At 40.6% G+C, this 17,366-nt stretch overlaps 1 protein-coding gene and 1 long non-coding RNA gene across 4 annotated transcripts in view; both read left to right on the forward strand.

Annotated features, from left to right (window-relative positions):
• Window positions 1–17,366, forward strand: part of prdm6 (PR domain containing 6) — a 57,842-nt gene that overhangs the window by 19,238 nt on the left and 21,238 nt on the right. For both annotated transcript variants that reach the window (XM_071400078.1, XM_071400079.1), the window contains exon 4: window positions 15,597–15,724. In XM_071400078.1, coding sequence (XP_071256179.1) covers window positions 15,597–15,724 — 128 coding nt within the window. The remainder of the gene's footprint in view (window positions 1–15,596; window positions 15,725–17,366) is intronic.
• On the forward strand, window positions 95–2,633 carry LOC139575100 (uncharacterized). Of its 2 annotated transcripts, XR_011674886.1 has the most exons (4): window positions 95–442; window positions 1,318–1,406; window positions 1,551–1,628; window positions 2,402–2,633. It is a non-coding gene; the product is annotated as an uncharacterized lncRNA (long non-coding RNA). The 2 variants fall into 2 exon arrangements; XR_011674887.1 differs by lacking the exon at window positions 1,551–1,628 and having other exon boundaries at window positions 100–442.

The following is a 17,366-nucleotide window of genomic DNA, read 5'->3' on the forward strand; positions in this document are numbered from 1 at the left end:
TGTACATGTGCATGGAGTTTCCACTGAGCCGTTAGGCCTGCTCTGCAACCTCATTGGATAATGCTGGGTAGGCCTGGGCCAGCCTTCTTCTTTCACTGTGCAACCGCAATGGACCTGATCACATGATTGTGCCTTCTCTGGAAAAAACAAATGTCATGCATGTAGCTCTCTCACGCACTCACTCACTCCCTCAAGCCAGCCATAGAGGAAGATTACCAGCCATAATTGTGCTAAAAAACTTGGATGCTATTGATACTTATGATGTCAGGCCCAAGAAGAGAAAATTAGATCTAGATGTCGAATGGCAGGGCCGCTCATGAAAGACAAAGGCAGAAGGCAAAATAATAGATATTGGATGCTTTTCCGAGATGGCCTCAAGGAAGAGAAACACTGTTGCCTCATCCAGTGTTGGACATCCATAAAAGTAATCTTCGGGCGAAAGGTAAGAGACTAAGCTTTAGCATTAGAAACAATGTTGATATTTTATTCAGTTAGAAACCTATTTTGAGTGTTTAAGTAAAGAGGAACTGTTCTGTGTCTCCGTTAGCTAGGCTATCCAACAGTCTGTGTCATAGTATGCTTTCAAAGGTAATGTAGCAAGCTAGCTAGCTAACATGGTAAATGCATATTAAGGAACATCATACTGTCCGTCTAGCCAACTAAAACACATTTCAAAACATGAAATCACTCTACTAATGTATGTTGTGTATTTTTGTAGATGCATAGAATCCCTTGTTCACTGGCTAGAAGGGTGGACATTGTTGTTGTTTGTAGCTACCAGTGTCTAGCTATCAGGCTAAGTGGCTAGGCTATGTTTACAACTGGTTGTCTGTAACTATTTGAAACAGTAGGTTTCGGTGCTAGCTATATTGTTATTATTAGGCTATACGATAGAGAATGATAGAGGTCTCTAGTGGCCAAAAGGCTGTTTTAGCATGGGCAGCGCCATTGAGGGCTTCCACCATTTTAATGTAATCAACTGGGTGGGGCTTCCAACTTCATTGGCTGATCCCTCCTGATGACTCATGTCCATCCGGGTCATCAGGAGGGATCTGCCAATAGTGAAGAGGAAAATATACTTCTTCAAAATGGAGATTCCCTCAATGGCACAGCCCTGTCAGAGACTCTATAATGGTACAGATACAAAGATGAGTCCTCTATCATTCTCTATGGGGAATACCTAGTACCTTTTTCACTCTCTGCAGCTCGATTTCATATTTTGATCCGCTGCCTAGTTGAAGCCAAGCCCCTGATGCAGTGTCAGTGTATTACTTTGACTTTTTAGTATCCTTTGTAAGTAATGTGATCATTTTCCAGACAAGAATTACTGATAGAAGAACGAGGAATAGCAGAGCTGGGTTCAGACATGCCAGATGATCAAACATGCAAGAGGCTCTTGGCGTCAGGTAAGGTTTGATTTGGACTAGCTGTCATTTGTTGATGGAATGTTTCCCATGTTATGTGTGTCATATATGGACTCTGAAGAAAGATTTACAAGCCTAGCTTCATCATGTTCTGGCCATTTAACCTGTTGTGTTTTCTATTTGAAGAATGGGCAAGATGAGTATTGCTGATGAGGATGATGGCAGTTTGAATGAGGATGAGATCAATGACATTCACAACAGCATGTAAATATAACTGTGCTCTGTTCCCTGCAATGTAGCTACAGTTTTGTGTAAAACTAGAATACTGTGAGAATCATCACATAAGCATGCATGTAGGTCATGTGATGAATTGGCATCAACACTCTTATGGTCTGTAAGGAATATGTCTCTCTGGTTTCTGCCCTGTGGAATAAGAAGTAGGATGGTGGCTAGGACGATGGTTCCAGCAGTTTACAAACAATAGGTCTGACCCATCAGGGAGTGTACCTGTTAGGCCAAACATGATGCTTGTATATGGCTGGAACCATCTCCCTAGACGGCCTGTTATTCCATACCGACAATTTGCAGTTGTACATATTACAATACAGTGTAGCCTATTGTCAGCTGATGCAAAGCCGCTTTTAAATAATAGCTGTCTCTAATTGAGTTTATGTGATGACTCATCGTTGATTCTGTAGAAGTGACAGCGGTGTAGCGTTTACTTGACTCATCTATGTTTTCAGCATTGTATGGTTTCAAAGTGACTGATCGTATCACACAAACGTCAAATCCACTGACACACTCATAGCCAAATCTACTTAAGGTTTCACATGAGCAAAGGACCAGGTTTGAGAACAAAACCAGACTATGTTTACATGTTGGTAAACCAGGTGCACAGCTGTACGTTCATGGCTGTCACTGTGTGCAAATTCCCACGCTTATTGTCCTAAAGTTTTGAAAAGGCTCTGCACAAATGAATTTATTTTTGTTTGACATGTAACCCATTTCTGTGTGCTAAAGACTTTTCGTATGTGCAGGAGATGGACATCGGCAGTCATGACCCTCCAGTCCCACATCCACCACACCTTGACCTTCCTGCGGCCTTGGCAAAATCCCCTTACCGCACTGGAGTTGCAATAATCAAGCAAGAAACATATTGCTATTCACACAGACAATGTTCTTTTTCTGGAACTTTATTTTTCAAAAAACAACCAGTGGACTTCTGAACTTTACAAATAACTAATAAATTCACACATGAACAAATGTCAACATGGATTTTCATAAGACACCTAGACCTACCTATAAAGCTATGGCTGCAGTAAGCTCGAATAACCTTGCAGATGATTTATACACACTTTTAAAGGCCAATCATATGATAATGGCTTGCTTCCTATAAGGAAACACACAACACATATTATTCTTACACAATTCCTGGGTTTCTCACATATGTGACAATATATACTGCCAACGTGTAGTTCTGTATTTTGTGTATGAATGTGGCCTACTTCATATAAGACATATAGTCCACTTAAATTAGTTACATGTTTCAGCAGTACCCATATAAGAATACTTTTGATTCATAGAGACCCTTTCGAAAGTACCATACGTGGCACAGTTATACAGGTGTAACAGGATGGGCTATTGTGCTAGAAAATGTTGAATAGGTTACTGGAATTATATTGAATATTGTTTATTCATGCTATCAAATATCCCTGCATTAGAGTGGGAAAGAGAGTTACGTTCAGAAGTTATGTATTTTTCGAAAGAATTAGTCCGATGAAATATCCATTGACATTTTCCATGCGGAGCGCTATTGCAAATGCACCTCGTACTGTGTCATCATTTGCTCCCTCATTCTCTCGATCCTCGGCCCTAAAGCATCTATTCCAGCCCTCGCTGCTCGACTTGGACCCTGGGCAGCTCGAGCCTGGCCCTGGGGTTCCCGCACCTTGTACAACCTGTCCTTGTCCTCCTCTCATCCGTGGACCATGTCCTCTCCCTCGGCTAGTCTGATGACGAGCAACACAGTGTATACGTTGATTGTCAATATGGGAAGCTTCTAATAGACTTGTGATTTTTAGATTTCATATGTTAATGGGAAGTTAAAAAAAAGTAATTACTGAAGGTATGAATGGGTACTGCTAATCCTGTAGCTTTATTAGTATAATATTTTCATTAGCTATTAGCTCCACTATGTGGAGTACTGTGAAGTATAGCTAGCTATAGCCAGAGCCTTTTATTTCCTGTTTCAAAATACATGGCTCAATATATGGCTCTAGCTATAACTAACAAACTAGCCTAGCTCGACTAACAACCGGCGATGTTGTCATAAAATACATCAGTTTGTAAATCTGTGTTTATAAAAACACTGTCTATAGCTTGTATACCTTGCCTCTTCAGCTGACATGTTGAAAATATTTACACAATCCATGAGACAACTCTATTAGCTAACTACTGTCTGCCTCTCGTCAATGTGCATCTTGCTAACTGTCACTCAAATGACGAGGGGCTGAAGCTCATTGGCTAGGGGGCTGGCCCACGTGTGCCAAGCTTGCAGTATGTCCCAAAAAATCTGTGTAGATTCCCTGAATAGGGACAATGGTGCCACACAGCTTTCAGAAAACAGTCGCTTTCAAACACATTGACACATCCAGCCCAAAGTGGGAGGTTTAACAAATACTGACAAATTCGCCAAAGTTCCGGAACGTCTCTTTAATCGTCTCTGTTACTACCACTGGCTCCAGAACAGTTTATTTAGATGCATCATCATCCTTTGGTAATAATGCTAAATGGCAATTATTGCTAAACGGTAATTATTGAATGAGTGGTTTGGCCTTGAACTGCACACAATACAATGAACTGAAAATGAGCATGTTCACTTTAGGTGTGTTCACACCATTGAACCGATACAGTGCGGCTCAAGTATCTCATTTGAAGAATCCATCATATGGAGCATAACTGATCCACGTAACCCATTTACATGCCAGCATCGCTTGGGACATGGCCGTTAAGTGTTTCGGCAGATAAGATGGTGGTGGTGGTGGTGGGTAATCCTGCCTGCTTGGGGTCTGTGCTATCCCTGAGTGGGCCGGGTGGGACTCTCCCCAGCTCCCAACCTCCGTCTAATGGCTTCGGAGGCTGATTTGCTTGATGTAATAAGGCCAGGAGGTCAAACGACTATCAGGCAGCCTTTGGGGTTGCTCCTCTAGCCAGGCATCAACACACAGCTGTTCCAGGACGATTTACAGCCCGGACAGTGACAGAGCCCAATCAGCGCGCCGTAAATGTCGGCCCAGGGAGATTGAGCAGTAACTAAAGCAGTGACAGGACACTGGGAGACAGATCAATGGCTGAGGGGCCACTGAGAACTAACTGTAAGCCACAGCACCTTCTTACCGGACCCAGGAAAAGGAAACATGAGGACCATAAATGGGTGTTATATGTTCTTGGATAAGTTCTTTGATATCTGACACGTTATTGGATTTCTGACTTCCTCTTCTTAACATTTACTGTATGTCATTTTCCCCCTCCTCAACGCTCCATCATTATCATGTATGGGACGTATATAGTACTACCAGAGTATAGTACTTCTAGTTACAAAGAAATCATTATTATGTTTTCTTTTCTGCAGTTAAAATCCGTTCTGTGTGGCGCCAGGAGAATTCGACATTTACTGACAGGGGTCATTCCACTAAATGAATGCCTTTTGATATTTTAACTAGACATGGAGAATTTAATAAATCAGATTTTGAATATGAAAAAGGCTTGCTAAAGTGCCAAAATTCTTCATTTTGACATGTCCCTCCGCCAACCCTGTGTCACTTCTAGGAAGATTTTAACCCACTTAATCCCCAAACTTCTCTAGGTTTCACCATCATTGTCAACCCCTAGTTATTTTGTTGATTTGACAAAGTAATTTCTGAAGATTCTTTTTTATATAATTTCATTAGTGATTCATATACGTCTGTCCCTAATTTTAAGGTCAACCCTGTTACGTGAACTGAACTCACTTTTTAATATCGAGAAACTATTCCTTTTTAAATATTATTTTCAAAAGAAACATTTTATCTAATAGTCAAATCATATAGTAAAAGCACGTCAATCCTGTTACCCATAGATAGACAGGCTAGAAATGTTTTAACAATTAAATGTTTTTGTGAAGCTTGTATTCAATTGCCACTCCCTGTTGCACAAAACAACCTTCAATCCCCCTGTCACAAGGGGATTTATGTCTAATTTAAGAAGAAATCGCCAACCCTTTTACTTTATTTGGAACTAAATAGGCACTTTCTATAGTCCTTTTTAGATACCATTAACATTTTTTTGTTATATTTGATTTTATTGTAATTCTGACATCGTTATACCAACACAGGACATATTATGGTATTGACATGGCAAGACCTGGCAGTTATTGTCTGTCTCTTCATCATGGTGTAGGTAAACTTCGTTCACTTGGCTTTGAAATTATTTGTTTGTTATCTAAGCACAGTTGACAGATGGGTGTGAATAGGGTTGCACATTTTGGGGAATATTCAGAGGTGGAAACTTTCCATGGGAATTAATAGGAATATATGGGAATTAACGGGAATATATGGGAATGAATGGAAATATATGCAAATGAATATTAATCACATTTGAATGTAGATGTTTTTTGCATTGGATATATTTACCATATCATATGGAGACAGAAACATAAACCTTTTACCTTATCATAAGTAGACATAATTGCAAATTATTAAATCCTTCCAATATATATATTTTTAAACAATTTAGTTACAAATTGAACTTTAATTAAATTAGTTGACTCCTCACATGGGATGATTTCACAGAACAACAAAAGAAAGGGAATATTGAATGATCCCCAATGATCCATCGCATCTCCCAAAAACGTTTTCAACATCTGTAAAATGATAGTCTAGAAACTAAAGCTTTGGTTGTCTTCCTCTCAGGCTTCCATGTCTTCTCCCTGGACCTCCTCAATGTCCACCTCTTGAACATCAGACTCTGAGAACATCAGACTCTGAGGCCTCATCTTCACTGTCGCTTTCCAACCTTGTTAAGGATGGCTCGTTGTCAGGCTCAAAAAGCCTCAAATTTTCCCGGATGGCCACCAATTTTTCAACCCTTGTATTGCTCAGCCTGTAGCGTGCTTTGGTGTGTGTGTTCCCAAACAAGGACCAGTTGCGCTCTGAGGTGGCTGATGTTGTTGGGATTTGGAGGAGGATGGAGGCAACATGGGAAAGAGCCTCAGATCTACAAAGTCCCTTCCACAAGGGAGATATGTTGGCACGACTGCCATATTGCATCTCCGTCCCAAAGCCCTTGCTTGGAAGTGTACTTTGCCAGACTGCCAAGAACCTTGCTCTCATCCAGGCCAAGGTGGCGAGACACGGTAGTGATGACACCATAGGCCTTGTTGATCTCTGCACCAGACAGGATGCTCTTGCCAGCATACTTGGGGTCCAACATGTACGCTGCGGCGTGTATAGGCTTCAGGCAGAAGTCTTCACGCTTTTTGATGTATTTCAGAACTGCAGTTTCCTCTGCTTGGAGCAACAGTGAAGTGGGCAGGGCAGTACGGATTTCTTCTCTTACATCTGCAAGCAGAGTCTGAACATCAGACAGGATGGCATTTTCTCCCTCAATCTGTGCAATGGCTACTGCTATAGGTTTCAGGAGTTTCAGGCTGCTTACCACTCTCTCCCAAAATACATCATCCAGGAGGATCCTCTTGATGGGGCTGTCCATATCGGCAGACTGAGATATGTAAATTTCTTGGAGAGACTCCTTCCGCTCCAGGAGACTGTCAAACATGATGACAACACCCCCCCCAACGGGTGTTGCTGGGCAGCTTCAATGTGGTGCTCTTAATCTCCTCCCTATGCTTGGTGAGGTAGATTGCTGCTATAACTTGATGACCCTTCACATACCTAACCATTTCCTTGGCTCTCTTGTAGAGTGTATCCATTGTTTTCAGTGCTATGATGTCCTTGAGGGGCATATTCAATGCATGAGCAGCACAGCCAATGGGTGTGATGTGAGGGTAGGACTCCTCCACTTTAGACCAAGCAGCCTTCATGTTCGCAGCATTGTCTGTCACAAGTGCAAATACCTTCTGTGGTCCAAGGTCATTGATGAATGCCTTCAGCTCATCTGCAATGTAGAGACCGGTGTGTCTGTTGTCCCTTGTGTCTGTGCTCTTGTAGAATACTGGTTGAGGGGTGTAGATGATGTAGTTAATTATTCCTTGCCCACAAACATTTGACCACCTATCAGAGATGATAGCAATACAGTGCATTCTCTATGATTTGTTTGACCTTCACTTGAACTCTGTTGAACTCTGCATCCAGCAAATGAGTAGATAAAGCATGTCTGGTTGTAGGCTGGGCAATAAACATTCAGAATTCTCTTCCAATACACATTGCCTGTGAGCATCAGAGGTGAACCAGTTGCATACACAGCTCGAGCAAGACATTCATCAGCATTTCTCTGACTACATTCCTCAATTGAGTCAAAAAACATATGATTCCATGAGGAAAATGAGCTGTTGTTATTGATAAGGTGTCTGATTCATCATTTTCACCTCAAATAGAAGTAGAGGGACTTCTGTCAGAGTTTGCTTGTTGTGAGCGCTGAGGGAACTTTATGCACTTAGCCAGATGATTCTGCATCTTTGTTGCATTCTTCACATATGATTTGGCACAGTATTTGCAAATGTACACAGCTTTTCCTTCTACATTAGCTGCAATGAAATGTCTCCACACATCCGATAGTGCCCGTGGCATTTTCCTGTAAAGATTAGGAAAAAAATGTTTAAAAAAACCAAATACAATTCCATGTACAGATAAATAGTTAAACAGTTAGATTAAACAACTCCTTTGTAAGATACATGTTTTAAAATTAAACATGTATGGAAACAGGTGAATGAACATTCCTCAGTTAGCAGGCTCAAGCAAGCTAAAACCCACATGGTAGCAAAAAGTAACTAGCAGAAATTGTTAACAAGTTAGAAATTATTTAAACACACTTTGCTGTAGGCTACTATTTACTAGTTAACAAAATATGTATGTCATATAAAATATATTCACCCCACCCAGTATTGTAATCAAAACTTACCAGGAAGCATGTAGTCCTTGGCTCAGAAAGTGTAGTAGTGTGGGCTCAATAGCATCTCATTAGTGTGCAAGATCTTGAGAATCAGCTGTACATGTGATGGAAGAGTGCACTGCACATGTGATGGAAGAATGCACTGTGCATGCAGAGGGTTGCAATTCCATTGAATTGGGGATAGTTTAACCAAAATATGCCACAAAACCTAGAATTGCCTTATGTGTATCCCACAAAAAAAGTTCACTGTTATAAGCTACCTTTTTTGATGAATTTAAGCAAAATTCCAAAAATTCCCAGGTTTAACTTCCCATGGAAAATTTCCAGAACGTTTCCGACCCTTTACAACCCTAGGTGTGAATATCAAAAGAAGAAAAAGCTCTTCTGCTCCGTTTTACGATTTATCTTTATTTCTTCTTTATTTGCTCGACACATCAGTAAAATCCCAATCCCACAACAACACATACAAACAACTCCCTTTGCTTTCAGAACATCAGCAGTTACTATAAAGTGGCCTTTAAAATGCTGTATACAGAGATTTATAAATTTGGCAATTTCCTTGATTATCGCAATCATTTACAAAATTGATTGCTCCAGTGAGCTATAGACAGATTTCAGCAGTGCTATTGACAGGGTTCACCTCCGTAATAAACAGGCCGCTCCTCAATAAAGTGAGATGTCACTACGCCAGGGCTTGTTTAGCATGCAGAGAAAACCGAAGGTCACGTATGCAGGGAAATGTATAATAATGGAGGGGCTGAACTGTTGACATTGATAGCATACAGAGGGTAAGTCATGCGCTGTGGTGTTTATTGGACATGATGGGAAGAAATACAACAGGGTGTGCATATGTGTGTGTGTGTTGTGCTGTCAGATCCTGTCGGGAAAAAAATACACAACACGGGAGAGACACAGCACTGCTCGAGATGCTAAATGCTGTTTTCAATGATGTTGAGTTTGCAGACACACACTTTGCCTTTGCTTTGCATTTGTAACCCTCTGTGTCGACTAGAGTACAATGAGGGCTATTAATCAGTGTCTGTTTTCTGGGCTGCCCTGTCCTATGTGGGTCGTTCCACCAATTCGGTGCCTTTTGAGAAGTGTGACTTGGTCAAAAACAAACATTTGATTTCACCAAATTTTACTGAGTTACAGTTCATATCAGGAAATCAGTCAATTTAAATCAATTTTAAGATACCTTAAATAAAAAAGTAAGGGCGTGGATCAGAAAACCAGTCAGTATCTGGTGTGACCACCATTTGCCTCATCTCCTTCGCATAGAGTTGATCAGGCTATTGATTGTGGCCTGTGGAATGCTGTCCCACTCCTCTTCAATGGCTGTGCAAAGTTGCTGGATATTGGCAGGAACTGGAACACGCTGTCGTACACATCGACCCAGAGCATCCCAAACTGCGCAATGGGTGTCATGTCTGGTGAGCAAGCCATGGAAGAACTGGGAATTGCATACAGATCCTTGCATCATGGGGCTGTGCATTATCATGCTGAAACATGAGTTGATGGCGGCAGATGAATGGCACGACAATAGGTGCCATTCATAAGGTGAATGCACCAATTTGTAAGTCGCTCTGGATAAGAGCGTCTGCTAAATGACTTAAATGTAAATGTAAATGTAAATGTAATAGGCCTCAGGATCTCATCACGGTATCTCTGTGCATTCAAATTGCCATCGATAAAATGCAATTGTGTTCGTTGTTCGTAGATATGCCTGCCCATATCATAACCCAAATGCCACCATGGGGCACTCTGTTCACAACGTTGACATCAGCAAACCGCTTGCCCACACAACGCCATACACATGGTCTGCGGTTGTGAGGCCGGTTGGACATACTGCCAAATTCTCTCAAACGACGTTGAAGGCAGTTTATGGTAGAGAAATTAACATTCAATTTATCTGGCAACAGCTCTGGTGGACATTCCTGCAGTCAGCATGCCAATTGCACGCTCCCTCAAAACTTGAGACATCTGTGGAATTGTGTTGTTGTTCCCAGCACAAGTAGCACCTATGTAATGATCATGCTGTTTAATCAGCTTCTTGATATGCCAGACCTGTCAGGTGAATGGATAATCTTAGCGAAGGAGAAATGCTCACTAACAGAGATGTAAACAAATTTGTGCACAAAATTTGAGCGATATAAGCTTTTTGTGTGTATGGAACATTTCTGGTATCTTTTTTTCAGCTCATGGAACCTGGGACCAACACTTTACATGTTGAATTTATATTTTTGTTCAATGTAGATGATTGTTGTTCAATGTTTCTTTCGGAAAAACAAGGAAGGGTTTTGTAAGCGGTGCGTAACTGGCAGCGGGGAAGTCAGGTGCAGGAGAGCAGAAATGGGTAACAGCCGGAGCACTTTAATGATGCAAAAACAAACGGCACCCAGAACAGCAACATACAGGTTGAAACAATCCGTCGCCAACCAGTCAGAAATGCACAAAACACTTACAACAAACAATTCCACACACAAACATGGGGGAACAGAGGGTTATATACACGTCAAATAATGAGGGAATGCAAACCAGGTGTGTGGGAAAACAAGACAAAACAAATAAAAAATGAAAGGTGGATCGGCGATGGCTAGAAAACCGGTGACGTCGACCGCCGAACGTCGCCCGGACAAGGGGAGGAACCGACTTCGGCGGAAGTCGTGACAGGTTTCACCATATTAAAATGAGAGTGCAGTTCACGTACATAACAGGGTTGATCTTAAAATAAGGGACATACGTAAATTAATCACTAATCACATGAAATAAAAAATTATCTTCAGAAATTACTTTTGTCAAAGCAACAAAATAACTATGGCTTTACAATGATGGTGAAATTTCGGGATTAAGTGGGTTAAAATATTTCTTGAAGTTACACATGGTTGACGGAGGGATATGATTAATGATTCATTTTGGCCCTTTAGCAAACCTTTTTTCATATTCAAAATCAGATGTATTGAATTTTCCATGTGGTCTATATTAAAGGGCACTAATTTAATATAACAAGCTTTTAAAATGCAATATTGGTGCACAATTTATACAGAAAATATCAAAGGGATGCAAAAGGAACTCACTTCGTGGAACGACCCATATTACACTATGTGGAGGAGATTGGGGCCTAATACGTATTTGTAGGGATCACTGGCTTCGCAAACGTGTCCCAATGTACATCAGATAGAAGTTCATAAAGCATTCAAAAAGCGCCATAAAGCCTGCTTAATGCATGCTGTTATGCATTTCCAACGTATCGTACATAAATACTGTGTTATGTCAAATGTCACATGTCACATGAAGGCCAGAAAAAAATATCATGCAGCATTTTGGGACAACGCTATGCATATGTTGTCAATCATTACGCCTTCATGCGACATGCGATGATTTTTTTAGTCCAGGCGGCACACAGAAAAATATGGATAATTATTTGTGCTGACAGTACTCCATGTGTTTGTTATCGGCCTAATATAACACGTTAGAACAACATGACCCGAGACTCAGCAACGCTGATAGAAGGAAGGAATACAAATTAATCTATCTTCTCAAAAGGAGTGAAAAACGATTCCACTCCAAAAGATATTTGGATACTGCAAAGCAAACACAAAAAAATATCAACATAAATATCACATCTGTAAACATCACTTGCTGTTGTCCAGCTGGACAGAAGAAAAGGAGAGAAAAAATACAAATTTAACAGTGAGAATATTTCTCACTTGGAAAGACGGACAATGACTTATTTTCCCCTGGATTTGGGAAGAGGAGCTTGTACTCAGCGGGACACCCTGGAAGAGCTCCAGCATCAAAGTGTCTGGATCAGACGAGTCAACCAGTGTGCTGCTCCACAGGCCAGGGAAATGAATGGACTGTCAGGACTTTTTCAAGTGGACCAAAAAAAAAATATGTTGGGGTGCATTGAAGGGTTCAGTGGCTGCTGCTTGTGATCACAGCACAGGCTCGGTTGATGAGAGGCTGCTCTCCTCACTGCTTCATCGGCCTGTGGGATCTATAAGCACTATAGTAAAGATGACAGGCTGGCTTCTCCATCCAAATACGATTTTTAAAATGTCACTTTTTCACCCTGCTTCTTTCCAAATAACAATAACCTGATGTTGAATGTCACTACATTCTGTTCCCATTGCAATATACGATGAAAAAAAATCCCAATTCCATGACTGCTGTATGACAGTGATATGACATTGATCTGGCAATTTTTTTTGCCATTTATTTTTGTATTATGGAAAATTACCAAATGTAAGATTCCACTTTGTATTTCCCATCACCCTTGTCTATTATTAAGTGCTCACCACTTAGTTTAAATTGTGACTCAGTCCAGATTTGAGGAAAACTAGTTTAAAAATGTCAGCTGTTGGATAGAAAAAAAGGAAATAAGTAAATAAAAGTATAATTTTCTTAATTTCTTAATGTCTATCTACAGTGCACAATCATCTCTTGTCTCAAGATGGACATGATAATTTAGATAAAGCAGCTGGAGGACCTGTCTTGTACTTGTGTAGCAAACATCTCCAGTGTAACTAATGTCTTAAAGGGAAAGTTCACCCAAATTAGAAAATCACAATTGGTTTCCTTGCCCTGTAAAAGTCTATGGACAAGGTGTGTGAGCAATCCATGCTTTGGTTTATTTTTCTGGGCACTGTTTCCACATGCTAACGTTTTAGCATCTGTGGCACAAATCTCACTCAAGTCACTGGACTGATATTAGCATTTTTTGCGCATCATGTTCAAATGATCGATAAGTGACTTTGTTGAGGTTCACAATCAATTTGACATACTTTCGGATGATTTTGACATGTGGTACAAAAAAAGCTAATATAAAATGCTAAAATGTTAGCATGTGGAAACAGTGCCAAGGAAACTAGATTGCTTACAGGGTAAGGAAGCCAATATGTAATTTTGTAATTTGGGTGAGCTATCCCTTCAAGTATTCTATCATGCTGTCAAAGCCAGAGATGGTTCACCAGAAAAGCCACAAGGATAAGAATGGAATGGGATAAGGAAGGGGAATCACAGCCGACAAACTAGATGTCAGAGATTCAATGGGGTCAGTGGGGTCTTGAAATCTCATCCATTTTGCTGGTGGCCAGTGACAAGGCTCGAATCCCCTAACTGCCTAGATGCAAACTGAATGAACTGCGGCAGGGATAAAGCTGTTTTATACATTTCGAAGTGTAGGACATTGTACATCACTATTGTCCATGATTATCCCCCCCAAAAATATCTTCCAAAATAAACAATTAAAATGTTTTATTCAGGAATTATTATATTGCTTAGATACGGTCCTTACATCTTATATTTATGTCTCTATGTTTTCACTTCAATGTACTTATTAGTCAACCAGCTTTTCCAATATGAGCAGCTTTTTTGCCATGAACATGATGAAATGGCCAAATAAATATATATTGTTTTCTCATTGTGTGGCTATTTCAGATTGGTTGGTTGATATATAGTGACTGATATTGGGGGCACATATGTTAACAGAGCTTTAAGTGAGAGTGAGAGAGCGAGAGCGAGAAGCCTCGTTTATATCTGGTGCTAAAATGCATACTTGGTCCTGATCTTGTCCACATTCTGATTGTGCCTAAATTTTCAGATATGCATCTTCACATGGTATTAAAATGTGTCTCTTATCTATCCACCGTGTCCACATTGTGACCAGATTTCCTGATCCCACACTGTATGCAAATTATTTGACAGATATTCTTTAAAAATATTATTAATTTACACATATCGATGTCATAAGTCAATGGTACCACCTGTCAATGATTTTAGAAGTGATCATGATGATGGTTTAAATGGTTTCACTGTCCAGATGTTTTATTATTGTCAGACACCGGATACTGTAAGTGCAGTGAAATGTTTTATTATTTTTATTTTTACAGGGTCAGCCATAGTAGTACAGCACCCCTGGAGCAAATTAGGGTTAAGTGCCTTGCTCAAGGGCACATCGACATATTTTTCACTTTGTCGGCTCAGGTATTCGAATGCTCTAAACCACGTGTCAAACTCATTCCACGGAGAGCCGAGTGTCTGCGGGTTTTGCTCCTCCCTTGGACTTAATCGATGAATTAAGCTCACTGATTAGTAAGGAACTCCCCTCATCTGGTTGTCTTGGTCTTAATTGAAAGGAAAAAACAAAAAACAGCAGACACTAGGCCCTCTATGGAATGAGTTTGACTCCTTGCTACCCTATGTGTACACTTGTGAAATATCCAGACACAATGCGTGCCCGACTACCTCCGGAGGTGGGCAGGAAGATCGGATCACAATCAGATCATCGTCTACATCTGTCTACAAATGTGGGCACAATCAGGATGTGGACACAATCAGGACAAAGGACGCATGTTAGAACCTGGTATAAATGGGGCTAGAGAGAGGAAGGAAAGGAAGCCACTCAAATATTTGAAGCCATAATTGTATGCCATCCTTTTAAAGATGGAATCCGCAATAAGTGGAAAAAGCGCCACTGTCTGCCTTACGGCCGGTGTTATTATAATTTTTTTACAAAGCAGAGGTGGGGGTAAAACAAATTTCATTACTTATGCTGTTGTTATATCGCATGTGCAATGTTGTTTGCAGCAACTTCGTTGTTATAATATCGCAAACTGACATGGCAGTTTCACCATTAAGGATTCCAGCTTTAACTCACATCATCAACTTTAGATGCTGTTAACCTAGAGCAAATAATTTTCATACTTAAACGATACTCTAGAGCAGGGCTCTCCAACCCTGGTCCTGGAGAGCTACCCTCCTGTAGGTTTTTGCTTCAACCCCCGTTATAACTAACCTGATTCAGCTTCTCAACGAGCTAACTATTTGAATCAGTGTGCTAGGTTAGGGTTGGAGTGAATCTACAAGACAGTAGCACTCCAGGAACAAGGTTGGAGAGCCCTGCTCTAGGGCAAATCATGTTTATACTTATACAATGCTCTCACATGTACACTGTTTACATTTTACAACAACATGTGGAGCTTGGCAGTCCATCACATTCCTAATTCCTGTGTGCGTCATTGTTGAAAGTTGTGTAGATAACAATTAAAGATGGCTTTAATGAATCATGCTTGTTGTGTATCTGTAGGAAGACTAACTACATAAACCCCCATTGCCTTCCAGATCTATGACCAGGAAGGGACGTTACAGCACTTTATTGACGGCAATGAGCCGAGCAAGTCGAGCTGGATGAGATACATTCGCTGTGCACGGCACTGTGGCGAGCAAAACATGATGGTGGTCCAGTACAGGTAAAGACTGCATGGAATGTGGGTGGGAAAGTACCATGTTACTTCCACCAGGAATTTAATGATTTAGAAATTGTATTAACATTAATATCACTCCATACCATGTAGGCCCAACTGTGAGTACAGCATGTGATCAACACTATGTATTCAGGCATAAATTATTATTCACACAGCAAATTTGACACTGTCAGCTGCAGTCTATGCAGGCTTACCATACAGATGCCATATCTTAATTTGATCATCCTGTTGTTGGAGGAATCAGGGAATTCAAGCTTGAAGTCTATTTGAGGTTTAAAAAGGCTCCTAAAGATAGTAATTTCCACTTAAAAATGTCCGACTTGATTTGCCCTAACAAAGAATGTATCAACTCCTACAACAGCACCACTGTTGGCCAGTCTCAATGTCAACAGTGAAGAGGCGACTCCGGGATGCTGGCCTTCTAGACAGAATTGCAAAGAAAAAAGCCATATCTCAGACTGGCCGATAAAAAGAAAAGATTAAGATGGGCAAAAGAACACAGACACTCGACAGAGAAACTCTGCCTAGAAGGCCAGCATCTCGGAGTTGCCTCTCCACTGTTGACGTTGAGACTGGTGTTTTGCGGGTACTATTTAATGAAGCTGCCAGTTGAGGACTTGTGAGACGTCTGCCTCTCAAACTAGACACTCTAATGTACTTGTCCTCTTGCTCAGTTGTGCACCTCCCACTCCTCTTTCTATTCTGGGTAGGGCCAGTTTGAGCTGTTCTGCGAAGGGAGTAGTACACAGTGTTGCACCAGATCTTCAGTTTCTTGGCAATTTCTCGCATGGAATAGCATTCATTTCTCAGAACAAGAATAGACTGACGAGTTTCAGAAGAAAGTCCTTTGTTTCTGGCCTCTTAAGGATCCGCCCCTTTTCCCCCCAGTTTTAGCCTAAAATGACACGCCCCAATCTAACTGCCTGTAGCTCATGCCCTGAAGCAAGGATATGCATATTCTTGGTACCATTTGAAAGGAAACACTTTGACGTTTGTGGAAATGTGAAAGGAATGTAGCAGAATATAACACATTACATCTAGTAAAAGATAATACAAAGATAAAAACCAACCATTCTATTGTATTTTTTTGTACCATCATCTTTGAAATGCAAGAGAAAGGCCATAATGTATTATTCCAGGCCAGGTGCAATTTAGATTTTGGCCTCGAGATGGTAGCAGTGAATGTGCAAAGTTTTAGACTGATCCAATGAACCATTTACATTTCTGTTAAAAAATGTTGTAACAAGACTGCGCAAATATGCCTCATTTGTTTATTAATAACTTTTCATGTTCAAAATTGTGCACTCTCCTCAAACAATATCATGGTATAATTAATTAGTAATTGGACTGCAGTTAGCTTAAATTCTTGTTAATCTTTCTGCCAATATCAGATATGTCTATGTCCTGGTAAATGTTCTTGTTACTTACAACCTCATGCTAATCACATTAGCCTACGTTAGCTCAACCGTCCCATGGGAGGGACACCGATCCCAGCACAACAGTTTTCAGCTGTGCTAACATAATTGCAAAAGGGTTTTCTAATGATAAATTAGCCTTTTAAAATTATAAACTTGGATTGCTAACACAAAGTGCCATTGGTACACAGGAGTGATGGTTGCTGATAATG

The sequence above is a fragment of the Salvelinus alpinus genome, chromosome 5 (assembly GCF_045679555.1).
Source record: "Salvelinus alpinus chromosome 5, SLU_Salpinus.1, whole genome shotgun sequence".
NCBI classification, from domain to species: Eukaryota; Metazoa; Chordata; class Actinopteri; order Salmoniformes; family Salmonidae; genus Salvelinus; species Salvelinus alpinus.